This window comes from Aphelocoma coerulescens, chromosome 1, assembly GCF_041296385.1.
Source record: "Aphelocoma coerulescens isolate FSJ_1873_10779 chromosome 1, UR_Acoe_1.0, whole genome shotgun sequence".
Classification (NCBI taxonomy): domain Eukaryota; kingdom Metazoa; phylum Chordata; class Aves; order Passeriformes; family Corvidae; genus Aphelocoma; species Aphelocoma coerulescens.
In genome coordinates, this window is record NC_091013.1 from 114,986,264 (window position 1) to 115,003,687 (window position 17,424).

Sequence of the window (17,424 nt, forward strand, 5' to 3'; positions counted from 1 at the left end):
AGCCTCTGCTGTTCTACCCAATAGATCGTGCGATGAGACTTGATTGTTGCAGCTTACATAGCCCTTGGCCGACGTGATGGTCCTCAGGAGTGGGGGAAAACTCCCGGGAGCCACCAAGTCCCATGGGAACGCCCAGGCACCTCCCCTGGTGGGGAGCTTTCAGTCCTTTGGTGAAAGGCCTCACAAATGAGTCTGGGGGCGCTTCGGCGGTCTTTGATGTTTTATGACGCCTTCTAATACACGACGGCTGCATCTGTGTCAGCGCAGTCGAGCCAGCAATGCCCCAGCAGACCTTCCCCGAGGGAGGGCAATGAGCACCATCAGAGGCACCATCTCGCCTCAAAGCCCGGGGGCTGGACCCCCTCTGTCTTATGCAAACGGGGCATCACAGCCCCCAAAACTCAGCTCCTTCCTCGGGGGGTGCGAACCTGGCTCTGCACAAATGGGGAAATGTTTGGAGTCATTAATCAGTAATAGCTCAGTCTCTCACACGAGCCGAGCCGAGCGATTCCGAGCGATTCCGAGCGATTCCGAGCGATTCCGAGCCAAGCCGAGCCGAGCGATTCCGAGCGATTCCGAGCCAAGCCGAGCCGAGCCGCTGCGTGCCGTGCCCCGCCGGGGCGCAGGGGGCGCTGCCGCGCCCGCGCAGTGCCGCCGCCGGCTCGGCCATGGCGGAGCGCTCCGGCGCTCAGGCCGGGTTTGGCCGCCCCGCGCCGCTGCCGCAGACCGGCTGGGAGCGACTCAGCGAGCTCTGGCGGCTCGAGTGAGCGCCGGGCCGGGGCCGGGGGGGATGCGATGGGATCGGCCGGGCGGGGCTCTGCTGGGCTCTGCTGGGCTCTGCTGGCCGACCCCGCGCTCACCGCTGCCCTTCCCTTGCAGCGAGCAGCAGCGGTACCCAGAGGAGACGGTGAACATCGCCAAGTCGGCGTTCGCGGCGGGCGTGGCGGGCTGGGTGTACGGGGGGCTGCCCGCCTTCGTCAGGGCCCGCAAGGCCTTCATCGAGAGCAGCCACGGCGAGCTCTTCCAGAACCGCGCCGATGCCGTGGTACGGGCCCCGGGGGATGCACGGGGGGAGCGCTGGAGCGTCCCCGGGAGGCCTCGGCCTTGGGAAAGCGCCGGCTGTGGAAGTTGCCCTTGGAGCCGCGGTTTGGGGTGACACCGGAGTCCGCAGGAGGCCGGGTGGCCTCGTGTTTGTAGGACGCGCGTGTTTGCCAGATTCTGGTACTTTGTGGCAAAAAGTTCGCTGGGAGTGTGTAAATGCGTGCAGCCTGCCCGGTGAGCTGCTGCGGGAGGGAGCTGTTCCCCGTTACCCAAATTGCACGCGGTTGGCTTGAAAAAAGTGTCCTTCGTTACAGAGAAAGTTGGTAACAAAGTTTACCCTTCTGTTAAATGGCTGATTAATATGTCTCGAAAAGGCTTTCTGCTTTTAAATTTTAGTGTGCTGACAGGAGACTTCATAGTATCAAACTGGGATTGTACTCTTATCTTATTAATGTGACTCATTTTAAGACCATTTAAAATTCTTTTAGAACAACAGCGCAACAAAGAACATTTGTGACACTTTATAGATGTATTTGAACTTCTAGGTGTTTGCTATTCAATTAAAGGGTTGGTTACCTGGATTATGAGGAAGAAAACCGCTTCAAAAATCTGCCTGATGTAAATTTTGCATCACTCACAATCAGATTTGGCCCCTGATGTAGTGATCTGCAAATTACCACTGCCTGGCTTCATTCTGGTGACTCTGGTATATCTGAACCCGGGCTAAGCACCTACAGCACAAGCATTGGAAGAGAAAAATTACTTACTTTCATAGTATTAACTGCAACAGTTTTAATTTTTGTGAAGCTTCTGTTTATCACATATTTTAAAGACCCTCTTTTCAAACTTTTAAGTGCCAGTGTTCAACTGCAGAGCTTGATAGTATCTTAACATTTAATGTAGATGGTTATTTACTTATTATTATTTATTGATGGTTATTATTTATTAATACTTATGAACTAATAATAATGAAGTAGTTTCTAGCTTTTCCCCCTTCTCCTCTGTTGCTTTCCTGTATTGTCATCGAAGAGCCCTCCCAGTCCACCCAGATGTCTTTCAGCAGCAGGATTAGACAGACCAGTTGACATTCCAAACTGGAACTGATTCTTAGTTTTCCTGTTGGTGGCTGGGAGCCGCTTTTCCGAAGGTGGCTGAGTTGATCCCTCAGAGCTGGGGTATCAGTCCCAAGGGACATCAGTCCCGTGACCTGGCTGGCAGTGGGCCGGCGGTGCTGGCAGGAGGAGGGGCTGTGACCTGTGACACCTCCTCTCTGTCCCCTCAGCAATCTGCACACCGTGCTGGTCTCCGGAGTTTCATCCGCTACGGCTGGCGCTGGAGCTGGAGGGTCACGGCTTTCACCACGATATTCAAGTGAGTGTTTCCCCGTGGCAGTGGGAGCAGAGCTGCCTTGTGCTTGTGCTTGGCCTTCAGCATCAGTGGCTGAGAGCTTTCCGTGCCAGCAGTGCCCACAGCTCTGGTGATTGATTGAGGCTCCCAGTGTTGCCTTAACGTGGGTCTGGTTGATCAGGCATGAGCATGAAGAGGGTTTAACTTTTTAGAATTGCCCCAGAATTCACATCTGCTAATGAACCAACACAAGCCCTAAACATGGAAAAGCCCTGTTCGTACATCTAATCCCTTCTGTTACTGACTTGAATACTGTTCTTCCCTTTCTTGACAGCTTCTTTCTGCTTTTGCGTCATCTCTTTTTGTGTATTTTTCTCTGAGGGAGTGTTACAGTGTTGGCAGTTTCTGGAAGTGCTTTCTAACCCACACTGATACTTGTCCTTTCTGCTATGTCTCATTACTGCTAGTTTGTATATGCTGGTGCTACTCACAATTGTCACTACTCCTAGTTTATATACACTGGTGTTGCTCACAACTCTTTGTTCTTGTCCTCAGACACTTGCAGGGGATTGTCTTGTTCTTGAGCAGCTGCTGCATATCAGACCTACCAGTTCTATGGACCTCTGTAGGCCTTCAGATTTCTCCTACACACAAAAACCAATGCAGAGATAGTGTTCTTCCCTGATTTTCTTCCTTGTGTGTTTCAGTGCATTTCTGGCAATGGAACATCAAACTAAGCATGGTCTTCTGAGCTAAGCCCTTTTAAACTAGAAATATCTCCTTCCCTGTTGTTCAAACTAGTAAATTTATGTGTTGTCCTAAACCTGCAATGACTCTCTCTGCAGGTATGTTCTGTTTAAATTCTCCTTCTGCTTTTAAGATCCCACAGTATTGACTGGCATTATTTTATATTTCTGTCTCCCTAATTTTTTTGTTTCTTTCTGAATTTCTTCCTCGCTCTCTCTCAGTTTCTTTGGCACCTTTTAGTTTGGTATCTGTTTTTAGGCTTAGTTAGCGTGCTGTTTGCTTTCTCTCCTGGAGCTTTTGATTTCATAGGGTTTTCCTAGATTTCTTTGGATTTGACATGTAACCTCGTCATCTTCCACCAGGTGTCTCCCCTGCAGTCAGATCAGCCCCTTTTTCACCAGCCCTTTGGAAAAGGTTCTGAGGGAAGATACTTGCTGCTCAGCATTGTTTCTGTAAAGCCCAAGTTGAAAGTTTCATCCTGCAGTTGTGAAAACTTTAAGTTTCACATTTGAACCCCCAATTGTTTAGGTTTATCTGTGTTAGGAAGGAGAGGATGATTGCTCTTGGCTTGTTGATGTCGTACAGGGGGCTCCCTGAAGTGCTGGGAAGGATGTGGCTGCTGAACTGAGAACAGAGAGTGTTCTGGGGCTTAGCTGATGCTTTTGGAGGAGTTGGTTTACCTACCCAGAGGGAAATCTGATGCCACAAGAGTAGGTGACTCTGTAGGTCATGAGTGTGACTTAGGTGTTGTGGTGGGGGGACCGTGTAAGATTTTACTGACATAGGGATCAGCTTCTGGGATAAAGGTCCTATATCAGGACTGACTGACTGACAGGACCTTTTCATTGCTCAAATTCTTTTATCCTTGACTGTATTACATGTTCCTAGGCACTAGAGCAGGTGGTTCAGAGAAGTTGTGGATGCCCTATCCCTGGATGTGTTCGAGGCCAGGCTGAATGGAGCTCTGAGCAACCTGGTCCAGTGGAAGGTGCCCCTGCCCACAGTGGGAGCTTGGAACTGGGTGATCATTAACATCACTTTCAACCTAAACCATTCTGATTCTATGATTTTAAATGATGGAAAAAAAACCCTTGGATTAAAAAAAAGAAAAAGAAAGAATATCCCAGATCCAGTTCAGGAACTCTGATATTCCCTGGCCTGTGTCTGCAGCTGCCTGCAGTAAAGTCACAGAAGTCATGGCTGGCACGTGTGTGCTCTGAACAGATGGGCAGCCAGGCAGTTAGAGGCAACCTGAGGGCTGGCTTAATGAAATCCGGCTTTATTTCAGGCTCTGTTTTGCTACCTCTCTTTCTCCATGTGCAACTGCTGACTTCTGTGCCTTACCTTTGCAGCGTGGTGAGCACGGGCCTGTCTGCGTACCGCGATAAAACCACCATCAGTAATTTTGCTGCAGCAGGAGGTAAGAGTGCTGTAACCTTGTGTGCTTTTCTCTTTGTAAGCAAGGGTTGTAGCAGAAAAGCATAAGCAGGTATCCACATCCCTTGGGCTGGAGCAGCTTCTGTGCTCTTGGGTTTTGCTTCTTGTTCCATTGGCTTTGCTCTGTTGTTTGCCTGCTGCGTGCCTTTATTTGTAACAGAGATACTGATGCGCTGCTGAAACCATTGGGGAGTTCTATGGTTATCAGTTCATCTTCAAGATACTTGCTGGAGTATTTTCGGTGTAAAAATAAATGCTTGTGTGGGGTAAAGGCAACACTTGATGCATAACCTGCTCTCATAAGCACCTTTTTAACAAGGAAAGCATTTTTTATTTCCACTCTTGGTAACAATTCAGCACACTGTTTATAGGCTGCCCTTTTCATGCTAAGTTTTGCATGCCCACTTTTGGCAACAAGGCCCTGAGTAAGTGATCTGTTTGTTCAGTTTTACAGGCTTTATTGCCCTTACAGTTGGATACAGTTTTTACTGATCCTTTCTGCCTTACATGGCAGCTACTATTATTAGCTGTTGTTGAACAGAAAAAAGGGGGAGGGAGATCATGCTGCAGCCCAGAGAGAGCTTGGTTTTACTTTCATAGATACTTGTTAGCTATGAGAAAAACTTTGGCAGTTTTTCTGAAGCAGAAGGAACTTTGTGCAATGTTTCAGTGCAGAGACCATAGCGACTGTGTGGTGAGGTTCCATCCCACTGGCCATGGCACTTGGTTTCTGCTCTGTTAAAAGCAGACACCAGCTCATGGAGAAGATAAATGCAGCAAACAACTCCCTATGTCAGTGTGAGGTGGCTGTGGGGGGCTGTTTCTAGTTTCAGTGGGTTTGTTCTTTTTTTAGCCTTCACTGGAGCCCTTTTCAGAATGCACTTGGGCCTGCAGGGCCTGGCAGGCGGCATCATGTTCGGAACGGCGTTTGGGTGAGTTGTGACTGCTGCACACACCAAGCCTGGAATCATAGGTGGGGCTACAGGAGCTCCCCTTCCTCTCTTGCCTTGAGAGATTTTCTGTATTGGGATCTCATAATGATCACTTTTCTTCCAACTTTTAAACTGCTTTTCTTTTCTTCTTTGTCTCTTGATGTGTTTTGCTGCTCTCTCAGTAGTGAGAGCTCAGTGCTCTCAGTAGGGCATCTTATTTGCTGCTGTTTGCATACTAGAGGAGACAACATAGGCTCCACCAAAGCTGAGATGTGGAGCAGCAGCCATTAGGAAACACTGAGGGAGTAGCTGCATGGCTGGGCTGTAAGGTGACACATGTCTTTGTGTGTGTCTTGCAGTCATGAATCTCCTAAACCTCCCAGGGGTATGGAGGAACCCATGGTTCTCTCTCAGAGGTTCTGTCCTTCAGGTAACCTCTAGCTTAGGAGAAATCTGGCTTTTCAAGCAGGGCTGGGATTTCTTCTCAAAGTGCTGACCTGTAAATATCCTCCCAAGTGAATATGGGGATCCTACTTCAACAAGAGAATAGCTTTATTTGTGCTGCTTGGCACCATCAGGATGGTGTCAGCTGTGGGCATGTTTGGAAGCAGCCTAGGGAGCTTTACCAGTGAAAACACAAGTACTTCAGGAGCTGGATGGGAGCTAAGCAGGGGTGTCACTGTCTGAATTATGGGTTAGGTGTTCTGTGGGGTCTTCACTGGGCACCATAAATCCTTCCACCCCTTAGTCCTGTGTGTGCCTGTCAATGAGTAAATTCAAAATATGTTATCACAGGGGCTCCAGTGAGTCACAGCTGAAGAGAGGCTGTGACAGTAGAACAGGAATGCCTTAGTCTGTGGTGTGATGTGAGTGTTGGGGAACGTGATGCTCCCCTAATGTGACATCTGGCCCCTGCACGCTCCTTTTGCTGATGCCAATAAGTTATTGCTGTTGTGTGTCCCCTTGGTGACTGATGACTTCTCTGCTTCCTCCCCCAGGATCCCTGCAGGAGGCCTCCTAATGGCAATGTATGGCTTGGCTGGCGAGACCTTGCAGGAGAAGAGGAGTCGTGAGCGCAGGGAGCTGTACGAACAGAGGCTGGCAGAGTGGTGAGGAACGGCTCTGCCCCGTCCAGTTGTGGACTAGAGGGTGTCTGGGTCTGTGTGGTCAAACATTTAAAGAAACCACGGCACACTAGGCTTTCCAAACCTCCGTTCTTCTCTTGGTTGTTGGTGTTGTTCACATACCAGTTTGAGAACTGCCGATTTAGTCTTCCCAGACTTCCCTTTGTTGCTGCCTTCTTTCCATCCCCATTAAAGAGAGGAAAGAAGGAGGATAGCTGGAGGCTTGGGGGAAGAAAGGCCATAACACTGGTCATGTGAATTACTGAAACTTACTAGTTCTAGAAGAAATTTTCAAGAGCCAGGATTCTGCAGTCATGTCTCTGTCAGGAGGATACAGGCATAAAATTGCTTTGCACTCTCTCTTCTCTCTGTAGGCAATCCAGGCTCAGTGTGACTGAAGTCTTAGGCCAAACAGAAAACAATGCCCAGGGAAGACCAGAGATGGAGAGAGCAAGAGAACTGAAGAGCTACTGAGTCTTTCCCAGATCTCTGTTGTAAGAAGCTACAAAGCATTTTGATCCTGCTTGTAAAAGCCTTCAGTGAAGGGATCATGGAAGTCGTCTGTGAACGCAGTTGTATCCTGTGAAAAAGTGTTTTGCTGAAAACATTGTTCAGGGATGGATTATCACTGCACAAAGAGCTTGGAATGGCCAAACCTGTTCCACCTGAGAAGGTAGAAATACAGACTTTACAGGAAGTGTCATCTAGGTTTGGCAGGGAGTGAGGGCTCCAGAGCCTCATCTAGAACTCATTTCACTGCTGAAAATGTCCAAACCACCAGCGATGTAGAAATGCTCAAGGTAAAGGAGCCTATGAATTGTGTGCTAAAGGTGCCCTGATTCCAAAAGTTAATTATGCCCTGGTGGAAGCAGCTCTTCAGACAGTGCCTGAAGAACTTGCTGACAGTGGCTTCTTACTTGGTTCCTTGGGGTATTTTGCAGTCAGTGTGGAGGAGGGGTGGAGGAGCTGGGAATTACATGGAAATACCCTGAAAAAGGCATATTTTGGGTCCCTCAACAGAGGTCTGACTTGCTTCTGGTGGTGATGGTGGAAGACTTGGCACTGTGGACAGTTTTAACAATAAAAAAGCCTCTAATTTCATTTGAAATTTGGAAATTAGGGGATAACCACTGGGGGAAGTGTGGTTTAAGACACTCAATAAAGCCATCTAGCAGTGGTGACTGTGTCCATAAGCTCTTTATGTCAGTACAGCTGGAATCTTGTGCTAGTACAGTGTTGGTACTAGAGAAGCATCCTTGAGTGATATTCCATGAGAAGAGCTCTAAGATCCCACCAGACATTCCTCTACCCAGGCAGTAACAAAGCTAGAGCCAAGAGAGTGCCAGCTCTATTGTTTTGTTCCAGAGATGAGCTTTTAAGTCAGAGCTGTTACCTGTGGGTAGTGCTGGAGTTACTGTAAAATGGTCTGTACTCAGAAGGGTGAGGTGGCCCATCACTGTTCCCCCAAAGCAGGAGGTCAGAATTCCTGTTCCCTTTCTTTGTTGAAAATTTTTCTCCTACTAAAAAGAATTAAATCCAGGCAGGATTTTCGGGTGTTCTTCTCGTAAGAAAAGAATCTGTTCTGGTTGAATGCTTTTCCAGATAATTAGTGTTGATTGAAATATGAACAGTCGATCCCACAGAGCATATTCCACCCACCCAAAGCAGATTTTTGGCACAGTTTGCTTCCAAGAAGGTGTTGTGTTTTCTGACTCTTGAAATGAGCATTTAATTATTTAAACACCCCAGTGTAGCTCATTTTTCCATTGAAGAAATACGTGTGTTTCAGGGTTGTCATCAACCAGCTCTGATTTTCCTTTTCTATGTGTAAGTGAAGGCTCTAAGTAAGCAGAGGTATGGATATATCTTTCCCTTTTCCTGTTTATAGCTCTGCATGTGTTGGTGACAGTAATGGTGTTCTTTTCCCCCCCAAAAAAAGAAAATAGGCCTTTCTAAGTCACATTTTTGCCATTGTGCTTACACAGCGATGTCTTATCTTCTTCTTCTTTATCTTCTTTCTCTTTGCTATTACATCCCCACCCAATATCCCACACTCTTATCTGTACAGCAGCTCTGATGACATTTAGCTGTGTCACTGCTCTGTCTCTATTCCTATTTGGTGGTATTTGATGTGATGCCTAAAGAATACTAATTTTCCCATGCCTGGCCATTGATGCAGGGATGTTATTCCATGGGAGGGAAGGCAGAGGCAAGGTGTAGCAGTTGTGTGGATTTTCTCTCTGTGTAAGGGAGGGCTGCTACATGTTCTTGTGCTGCTTGTTAGCCAGGGGAAGCAGAGACTTCCAGCTACACTCAAGATCAGCAGCCATTTGTTTCTCAGTTTCCTGCTGAATTTGGTTCCCTGCACTTCCTTATTTCTTAGACTCCCAAATGGGGAGGTAAGAATGGGTTCAGAGTTTATCTTTTACATACACCTGTAAGGGATTCTTCACATCCCCACTCCCTCCACCCCCCAGCAAAAGTGCAGCACTGAAGCTGTCAACCTTCCACTTTCAGAGTAGGTAACCCAAGTAGCAGGGTGACAGTGAGAACACCTTACACTGGGTTTTGCTTTTGCAGAGAGCCTCCTGTTTGGAGGGAGGAGGACAATCTGTAGCTACACTGCTCAGCTAACCCCTGGCAAACTGACAGTGAGGTTACCTGAGTGTCATTTTGTCACTGCTGTCAGCACAGCAAACAGAACTGTGGCCTGATGCCAGCTGTACCTGGTGCAGCTTTGTCAACAGCTGCATCACTTACCTGGATGCTGAGAAATGGTGGCTGGGGCTAATGTGAGTAACTGAGAGGTTCTACCACTCTCCAGCACATAGACAGACATCTTTTATTACTAAGGAAAGGGAATGGAGTTTACAATTAATTTTTTAATACAATTAAAGGAGGAACCCCAGGAAAAAAACATTATATACAAAACACACATGGTAAACAGAGCAGCTCACCTGCTACAGTGACACAGATAGGAAGCTGAGAAGGTCTCACAGAAACCATTTGTGTGCAATTCACTGAATACAGCATAAGGCAGTAGAAAACATGATTCAGAATATTAGTGCTTAAGGAAAAACTAACCAAATAACCTGCCCATCAAGCATATAAAAACCCCCCGAGGCTCAACATACTTGTCAGTGAAATTTTTGGTTTCCTTTAGTTACTGAAAGTGTTACTGGAGTCTGTGGTGATGTAGAAAGGTTTGGCACAGTGCAAAAGACAAACCCTTCTCTGTGAGGCTGCACAATCACTGGTCAGGAGCAGAAGCAGAGCATGGTATAGATAGTGAGAGGGAAAACATGCTGGTACAACTGGCAGAGCTGTGGTGTGGCTGGCAAGGTGGAATTGCAGTGTGGTTATAGGGAAGGATGGTGTTGGAAATGAGCAAAGTTGGACGTGAATGCCAAAAGTGGGTGGTCAGCCTGCAAGAAGCTGGTGGTTTGTGCTGGAAGGAGCAATCAGAGGCTGAAAGAACAGGAAACCTGAAAAGTGTGAGACACATCACTCATGCACTCGTGTCCTGCAGTAAGGTCAGGCTGCCTTTTGGAAACACCGTTCTGTCACCTGTGTTCTGTTTGCAACCAGAACACACACAAGTGCAATTGTTTCCTTATTCCCCAGCTTACCTCCTTTTCTCTATCAAAAACTCCTCTGTAAGAATATTCTGAAGTTCCCATTATGCTTGGTACAACGGGAAAGCAGTAAAAAGATGATGGAACAGTGTGACTCTGCAGGAGTAGAAAGGTACCAGTGTCTTATTTTTTACTTAATCTCAGAGCTCAATATTCTATAAACCACTTTTAATCCTCCTATTTTCTCCAGCAATTTCTCAATATGTACCAACTAGGAAAAAAGTGAAATGGATGGAATATGTCTTTGCTGTGCCCTAAGAAGATAAGCAGCTCAAGTAACAACACATCCCACAAAGAGGAGGGCATCGTGCTTTCAGATGCTTTGGTATGCCCTGATAACACGGATAGAACAGTGAGGGAATGGGTACAGCTTGCAGAGCAAAAGGGAAAACATAACAGCCAAACTCAGGGCAGGGTGGAGCTAGGTCAGCATGCAGAGTTGCTTAGGAAGCTTATTGGGGGTTGGGGCATTTTCCTCCTTTCCCCTCAAAATGAGAAATATTTTTTTCCTACACAGTAGGCAAGAATGTCACCCTGATCAGATGAGTCCTGTCCAATGTTAGCATCCTGTAGGGAAATTCCTTCTAGTCCTGGCTGGGTAGAGAGAACACTGGCAGAAAGCAGCAATGTTCAGTGCAAAGTAAATATCCTTACGTTGCTGTGAGAGACTCCCAAAAATCTGCAGCGCTTTCCCTAACAAGTATCCCACGGCAGATGTACACACAGAAGCAGACCCGTGTTTATGAAGCAAGGCCTGAGTTACATTTGATGACAGCAGATACACACGAGATAACCTCTGACTGTCACACAAGTTCCAGTGGGGCTTTACAGGTGTGGGTGGAAAGGAATGCACATGGAAGCTTGGCCATGTGTGTGCACAGGTTGTGTGCCCTCACACAGCAACTGCATGGAGGAGCTGTACCTCAGTGCCTGGGTTGGCAAGGCTGTGCTTCCAGGAGAAAAAGGTTATGAGAACTTGTGCCACTGCTGTAGATAAGCAATATTAATCAGCTCTTAGGGGTGCTGTCAGTCTATCATTCCCTAAAAAGTCTCGTAGCACTGTAAATAAGCATGAGGCATACAGACTCACTTCCAAGGTGGCTTTTTGCATGAGATATGTGTCCATTATTGCCTCTTTAGGGGAGAAGGGATGTGTATCTGTAATGGTCAAGTTCAAATCCAAAGTCCTCCAGCATGAAGAACAGATGCTTGTGTGAGGCTGAATATAAAAGAAGTTTTAGCTGCTCCGAGTCGCAACATGGAGGCACAAACTGACAAGATTATGCGTTGGAATCTGGGGTCTCCCAAAGGGCAGCTCCGTGTTACTGAAGGGGTAGGTGGGCATGGGCTCCCTGCTAGGGCTCTGCAGGCCCCTGATTCTCACAGAGGCAGCATCAAGCCAGAGGTGCCTGAAGTCTTGACCTGGTGTGCCACTGATGCCGTTCTTCTGCCCCACTGCAGGAACACGGAGGGTCCTCCCAGTTGGAATCCCAGCGACCCCAATGTAACAAGGCCACCCCACAGCTTCCGTGGCGTGGGTGGGGGTTTGCATTCATTCACAGGAGGTTGTGTTGTCAGCTGTGGTGAGCAGAGTTTTCTCCTGCTGGCACCCCCTTGCAGAGAGCCAAAGGGTCCATGCAGCAAGCATTGCTGTACAACGAACAGTGGAGTCTGCAGTGCAGAGTGCACAGCGTGAAGAACCTGAGGGACTCAAGGAAAAGATTTCACTGATTTTTTGTTTTCTCCCACCTTAAATGTACCCCAGTAATGCTGCAGAGCCGACGAACAGGTATCACCTGCGAGAGCCTTCCACAAGAGGGCTCTTGTTCCCTAAACTCGGAGCTGTTCTGAGCGGACTGTGCAGTCAGTGAGCTGCAGCCTGGCCCCCCCGCTCCCTGCAAAAACCTTGGGAACGGAGTGAGGATGACTAACGAACGTGCTTCCCTGTTTAAGCAGCAGTAGGACATGGCTCGGTGCATCACGAGATGGCAGTCGGCCACTAAGGAAGCACAGCTTCCATTCCAGTCCACACACAGCAGCTGTCCCCGGCACTGGAGTCGGGAAACACCAGCCACCTATAGGAAAATCCTGGCAAACTTCTATAACAAAAGAGAATGGGTTTGTTCTGTAGGTGAACTCCTGCCACTCCCATCACAAAACTCCCCAAAATTCATTCTAACCAAAGCTTTAGTATCTGTTCCAGACAGGGCCTTCCCCAGAGGAAAACATGAGTGGGTGGTCAGGTTTGGAAATGAGACAAGTGGCCTGAATGAGAGTTTCCCCTCCTTTCCATCTCAAAACTATTAAACGTTTAGATTTCTGCAGTGCACAACGTGACAAAATCGCGAGTTCTACGACCCCACAGCTGTTGCTCTACGGCATTACCCTGGCAATTCCGCAGGCATTACCCTGGCAATTCCGCATGCTGCGGTGAGAGCAGGAAATGCAGTCACCTGGATAATGATGTGAATATGACCACTTAGCTGCTAATCTTCCCTTAAGTCTCCTCACTTAAGTGTCTTTTTGGAGGACACAGCCCCAAAAACTGCTGAGCTTTCAAACCAAAGCAAATATAATCCTTTGTAATCAGAAAACCTTGGCAAGCCAGACTTCCCCAGCCCACCTTGTGTAACACACCATTATCAAAAGTAACTCCTTTTAAAATATGAGTGTCTTCTGGGCAAGTTTGAGGGAGGAGACTTTTCCTTCTCCATTCCTCCAGCTGCTGAAGGGAATGGAGGTATCTCAGAAGTGGACTGGCAAAGCTGATCATACTGGGAAAGCTGGAGTTGTTCTTTTGTTCCCCCCTCCCTTACCACCATTCGGTCAATCCTTAATTTCTATCATCAGTGATGTTCCCATGTTGAGGCATCAGATCAGGCACATGGCTCACAGGGAATCAGCCAGAACCTCTAGGGGGTGAAGCCACAAGTGGCACCTGTGGTAGCAATGAGTTACTTACAAATGAGCCCAACAGGACCAGCACTAAAAGACCACCCAGTGTTTAGTTGGAAAGCCCATAAAATGAGCCAAGAGCAAATGGCAGGGGATGTCACTGCAGATCCCGATAGCTGTGGTGTTTTGAGCTAACATTGCAAGAGCCTCTAATAGTATTTGAGAAGCTGTTTTGCCAGGAGAAGAGTAAAGAAAACTACCTGCAAATGCGATCTGTTCATACAGATGATGTTTCAGCTGTCCCTTTATCGCTCAAGGGTGCCTTCATAGAGTCTTTCACACCCTCTTCCACCGAATTCTGGCCCTTACAACAGTGAGAACAAACTGAAAAAGAAGATCCCATGTTAGTATTTAGAATCTCAGAAGACATGAAAGTGCTGAATCCAAATGCCTTCTTCAACAAAGTTGAGTATAACTGAGAGAGGGAAGAAAGGAGAAAAGAAATCAAAGAAAATGAGATCCTTTAGGTCTAGTGACTTCCATTCTAACTTGGCAGGATTCACCCCTGCAGTACATCTGAATATGGTCAAAGTCTGATCTGATAGAAAGCTCTGTCACAAATAAATATTATCTACATAGTGTCGTATGGATAAAACAGCTCTCCTTAGCACAGGGCTAGAACCTCAGCCTGGCACAAAAACAGGTTGCTACATGCTGAGGTAAGGTCAGAAGGGGAAATAATGATGGAAGTTACATGCCACTAAATGCAGTTTACCTACTGAGTGAAAGAATGCCGGTGTTAAAACAAACTAACTCTTTCAGTGCTTTAAGAGGAATTCACATCAAGCAGATCCCTTTAATATCTCACCATCCATGACTGAATTTTAGTAGTTCAAGTTGAATCTTGTGCAATTGCGCTCGCAAAATTATGCAGCATGAATCCTAAGCTATTCTTTAAGTGACTTCTAATCGTGGTGCTTTGTATTTTCATTCTTAAACTACTGCAAAATAGGCTGTGAGCTCCTCCGAGTAGGCGGTTGTGAACCTCAACAAAGCACCTGATTGTTTTGGTCACCACAACAATCACAAGCATCTGAGAACTCTTACTTCCGTTTTGTTTTGCTCTGCCTTTCTATTCTTCCCTCCCACACTTCAGCTCTTTGAAGCATGGCTTTTCGAGCTCAGAAACCACTCTTAGCAACTCATGACTCAGCCTTCCATAGCCCAGAACAACAGAGGTACTCTCAGACCTATTCTGAGGTGCCACGAGAGCTCTTGAAAGGTGACCTGCAGCAGTACCGGCAGGAAGCACTCTTAGGGCAGATACTTCCCTTCCCAGACAGGTGGCCATGCACAGCAGCGCTGAAATGGGACGACTACACAAACTGGAAAGTTGGATGGAAGCTCTGGCTTCAGTTTCTTACGCTTCTTACAGTTTCTTTTACAGTTTCTTCCATGCCTAGTCTGGAAAGTGGCTGAATGAAATAGCACCACCTGACACTTGCAAATCTATTCCCCGTGAATATTATGGAAGTGGGACTAAAATGGAAATTCCAGTTAATGCAGCCATGTGCCATGCTGTTTGCAGGTGATTGCATTCTACCACATGGGTATGCTTTTTACACTTGCTTTAAAAGCAATTCCGTTCCTATATAAAAGGCTATCTCAGAGTGCTCCAGGATCTTGCTAATTTAATGGCAAGGAACCTTTTAATTTCCAGCCTATATTTGTTGAGAGCTAAATCTTCCGATTCCAGCTCATATTCTCCTATAATTAGAAGTTCATTATACATGCAGCTAACAGCACAGGCTGTGATCAACTGTGATTTTCTTGGTTTCAGCCTGCTTGTTGCTTTCCTGTTGACACAGCCCCAGGGAACAGCAGGGGAGAAGAACTGGCACTGGTGTCATAAGGGCACGGGGTGACCAAGAGTCACTGCCTCCCAGAAGCTTCCTTTCTTTGTGATGAAATACTAAAAGGAAATTAGCCCAGCTTGACTCAATGGTTCATGTTGAAGGGATGTGGTTGATGAGGAGGGGAAAAGAAAAATAGTAATGAGATCTCCACACCTCTGACTTGGGAGTGAACTTGTCTGAAGTTGAAGTAGAGCTATTAGAAGACATGAGCATGACAAACGTACAGGTGTCTGTAAGTGGACTGAGTCCTTGCTGCCCAGAAAATGAGCTTTCCCAAGTGGCCTGAAGATAGAGCCCTCAGTGTGGGATTCTTGTCCCAGAAGTGGCATCCCCAGTGACTGACAGGTCTCAGCTGGGTGTTTTTTTATCCTCAGGTGTTTGCAAGGCGTGCTGTCATTCTCCAGGCTTGCTCTGCAAAGCTGCTCACAGGGTGTGGATAAAGCATCTACTGCTGTTGGCTTTCAATCCTACCTGCCTTTATAAATCTATTAAATGTCTGCCCACATCTTCAGGGACTTTCTGGCAAGGTCAGCTTAGACGTGATTAGGAGCAACAGCCAACAGATAGGATTTTATTGAAGAAAAAAAAAATACTACACTGCCAGCTAACCCTGAGATATTTGAGGTCCCCTTTGCCATTGAAAAACTCTTGGAGACTTGTCTGGAGTTACTGAAGACTTCATAGGATGGGACCAGACATTTTACCTGTGCCATTTTTGGCCATACAATCTAACTCTCCTGGTTGGTGTTCTCATAAAAGTAGGACATTGCTATGCTGAAGTCCATCCTGTGGCCCTAACACTATGTATTTTTGTTACTTTGGCTCAGTGACTTTCTGAGGGATTGTCTAAGTAGGGTGTGGAGAGAGATCCAATTTTGAAACTCTCAGTGCTCAGTCATATCTATCACGATCACCAAGATTCTTGGCATTTTAGAGCATCTTAAAGCATCTTAATACATAAAAATGAACCTTTGTGAACCTCTTCATCACCCCTGATTGTGGAAATATTTTGATCTGCTGTCAGAACTCCCCGCCACCTCTTCACTTTCAAACCTGAACTCGAGTGTTGCCTGCACACAAAATGCAGGAAAATCATGAGCTAGACTTAGATTTTGTGACAGTGGATGCTGAAGGAAAAAAAAAAAAAAGGAAATGAGAAAAATGAGAAGAAGGTACCGAAATACCTAGTGTGACAGTAAAGTTTCTATAAATGTGTATCCTACATAGAGACTCCACCAGCACTAAGAGACACCTTCTTGAAAAAGAAGCTGCACTTACCATGCCTTGGGAGGTATCTTGCTGCCAGGGTGATAGCCAGAATGAAGGTGATAACGATGATAATTGAAGCAGTAATGACATTATAAGGTGGAGGCACAGGAGGAACAAAGCAGTCGTTTGTTTTTTCTGAAACAGGAGAAATAAAACATTAATAAAGGGCCCAATAAGACACTTGCATTTTCACGTAAGGGCAGGTATGTGAATTTCAGTGCTTCTGGCCAAATTCTAACTCAGATATTCAGCCTGAAAATGGACCTACTCAATAAACAAGCAAACAAAGCTGGCACCTAAATTTCTTCCATCCACCCACATTTGCTATGGGCTGAAATTTTTAACACATCCATGGAATGTAAAAAGCTGGGTCTTTGTCCGGAATAGGGCTGTGACAGGAAATATTTAAAAGCACACAAGCTGTTTCAGGGAAATGACCTAGGCTTGGTGGAAAAGTCTGAGTCCACAGCTAGAAAGCTTCTGTTCTCAGAGGTACTCTGCAGTTTTCCTTACTGTTTTCATCAGATTTATATCTACTTTTTCCCCCTTTGGATTCACAGGTGAAGGAGAATGATGCATTAAACAGGTGAGAATATAATTTTTTTCCTGCATGACAGGAACAGAGTGCTGTGGCAGAACTCAGTTTCAGTGGGTCTGGAGCCTTTGGCTTTTCACCATTGGAGATGGTGGAAAATCCTATTCTACCACTGGGGTTTTAGAGTAGATAGTGGGCCATTCTTGTACAGGACAGGACTTCCTGCATGTCCATAGATCTCCAGACCTATGTGCACAGACCTTCAGTTCTTCCATCATCTGCATCTGGCACAGGTAAGCATCATTCCACTCCTAAGACATTAATTAGCCTGATCGGCTGTTCAGCCCTCCCCTCACACTGTAGGGGTTGCCTTATACATTTACCAGAGGCTCCATTCTGTCTGAAAATCACTGTTCATGAAAGGTTTGTTTGGAGGATCGTTTACACCATACCAAAATGGGAGTGGTTCCACATCCTAAAAGGCAAAAAGTGGGGCCTTTGTGACCGCTGTGGCTGTCACTGTTGACTGCACCCTCCTCTGATCAC

General features: G+C 46.6%; 2 protein-coding genes across 4 annotated transcripts in view; one reads left to right on the forward strand and one right to left on the reverse strand.

Moving 5' to 3' along the window:
• Nucleotides 1–648: 648 nt before the first annotated feature.
• Nucleotides 649–7,806, forward strand: TIMMDC1 (translocase of inner mitochondrial membrane domain containing 1). Its single transcript, XM_069025176.1, has 7 exons — nucleotides 649–763; nucleotides 880–1,045; nucleotides 2,324–2,412; nucleotides 4,488–4,555; nucleotides 5,426–5,504; nucleotides 6,503–6,613; nucleotides 7,003–7,806. Exons 1-7 carry the CDS (start codon nucleotides 669–671, stop codon nucleotides 7,100–7,102), a joined length of 708 nt encoding a protein of 235 aa, XP_068881277.1. The 5' UTR covers nucleotides 649–668; the 3' UTR covers nucleotides 7,103–7,806.
• Nucleotides 7,807–9,409: 1,603 nt separating this feature from the next.
• The window catches only part of CD80 (CD80 molecule), a 29,699-nt gene continuing 21,684 nt past the window's right edge, over nucleotides 9,410–17,424 (reverse strand). For all 3 annotated transcript variants that reach the window (XM_069025178.1, XM_069025179.1, XM_069025180.1), the window contains 3 exons: nucleotides 16,353–16,478; nucleotides 13,419–13,542; nucleotides 9,410–11,964 (listed from right to left, as the gene is read on the reverse strand). In XM_069025178.1, the coding sequence (XP_068881279.1) occupies nucleotides 13,436–13,542; nucleotides 16,353–16,478 (233 nt within the window). In that variant the 3' untranslated portion in view covers nucleotides 9,410–11,964; nucleotides 13,419–13,435. The remainder of the gene's footprint in view (nucleotides 11,965–13,418; nucleotides 13,543–16,352; nucleotides 16,479–17,424) is intronic.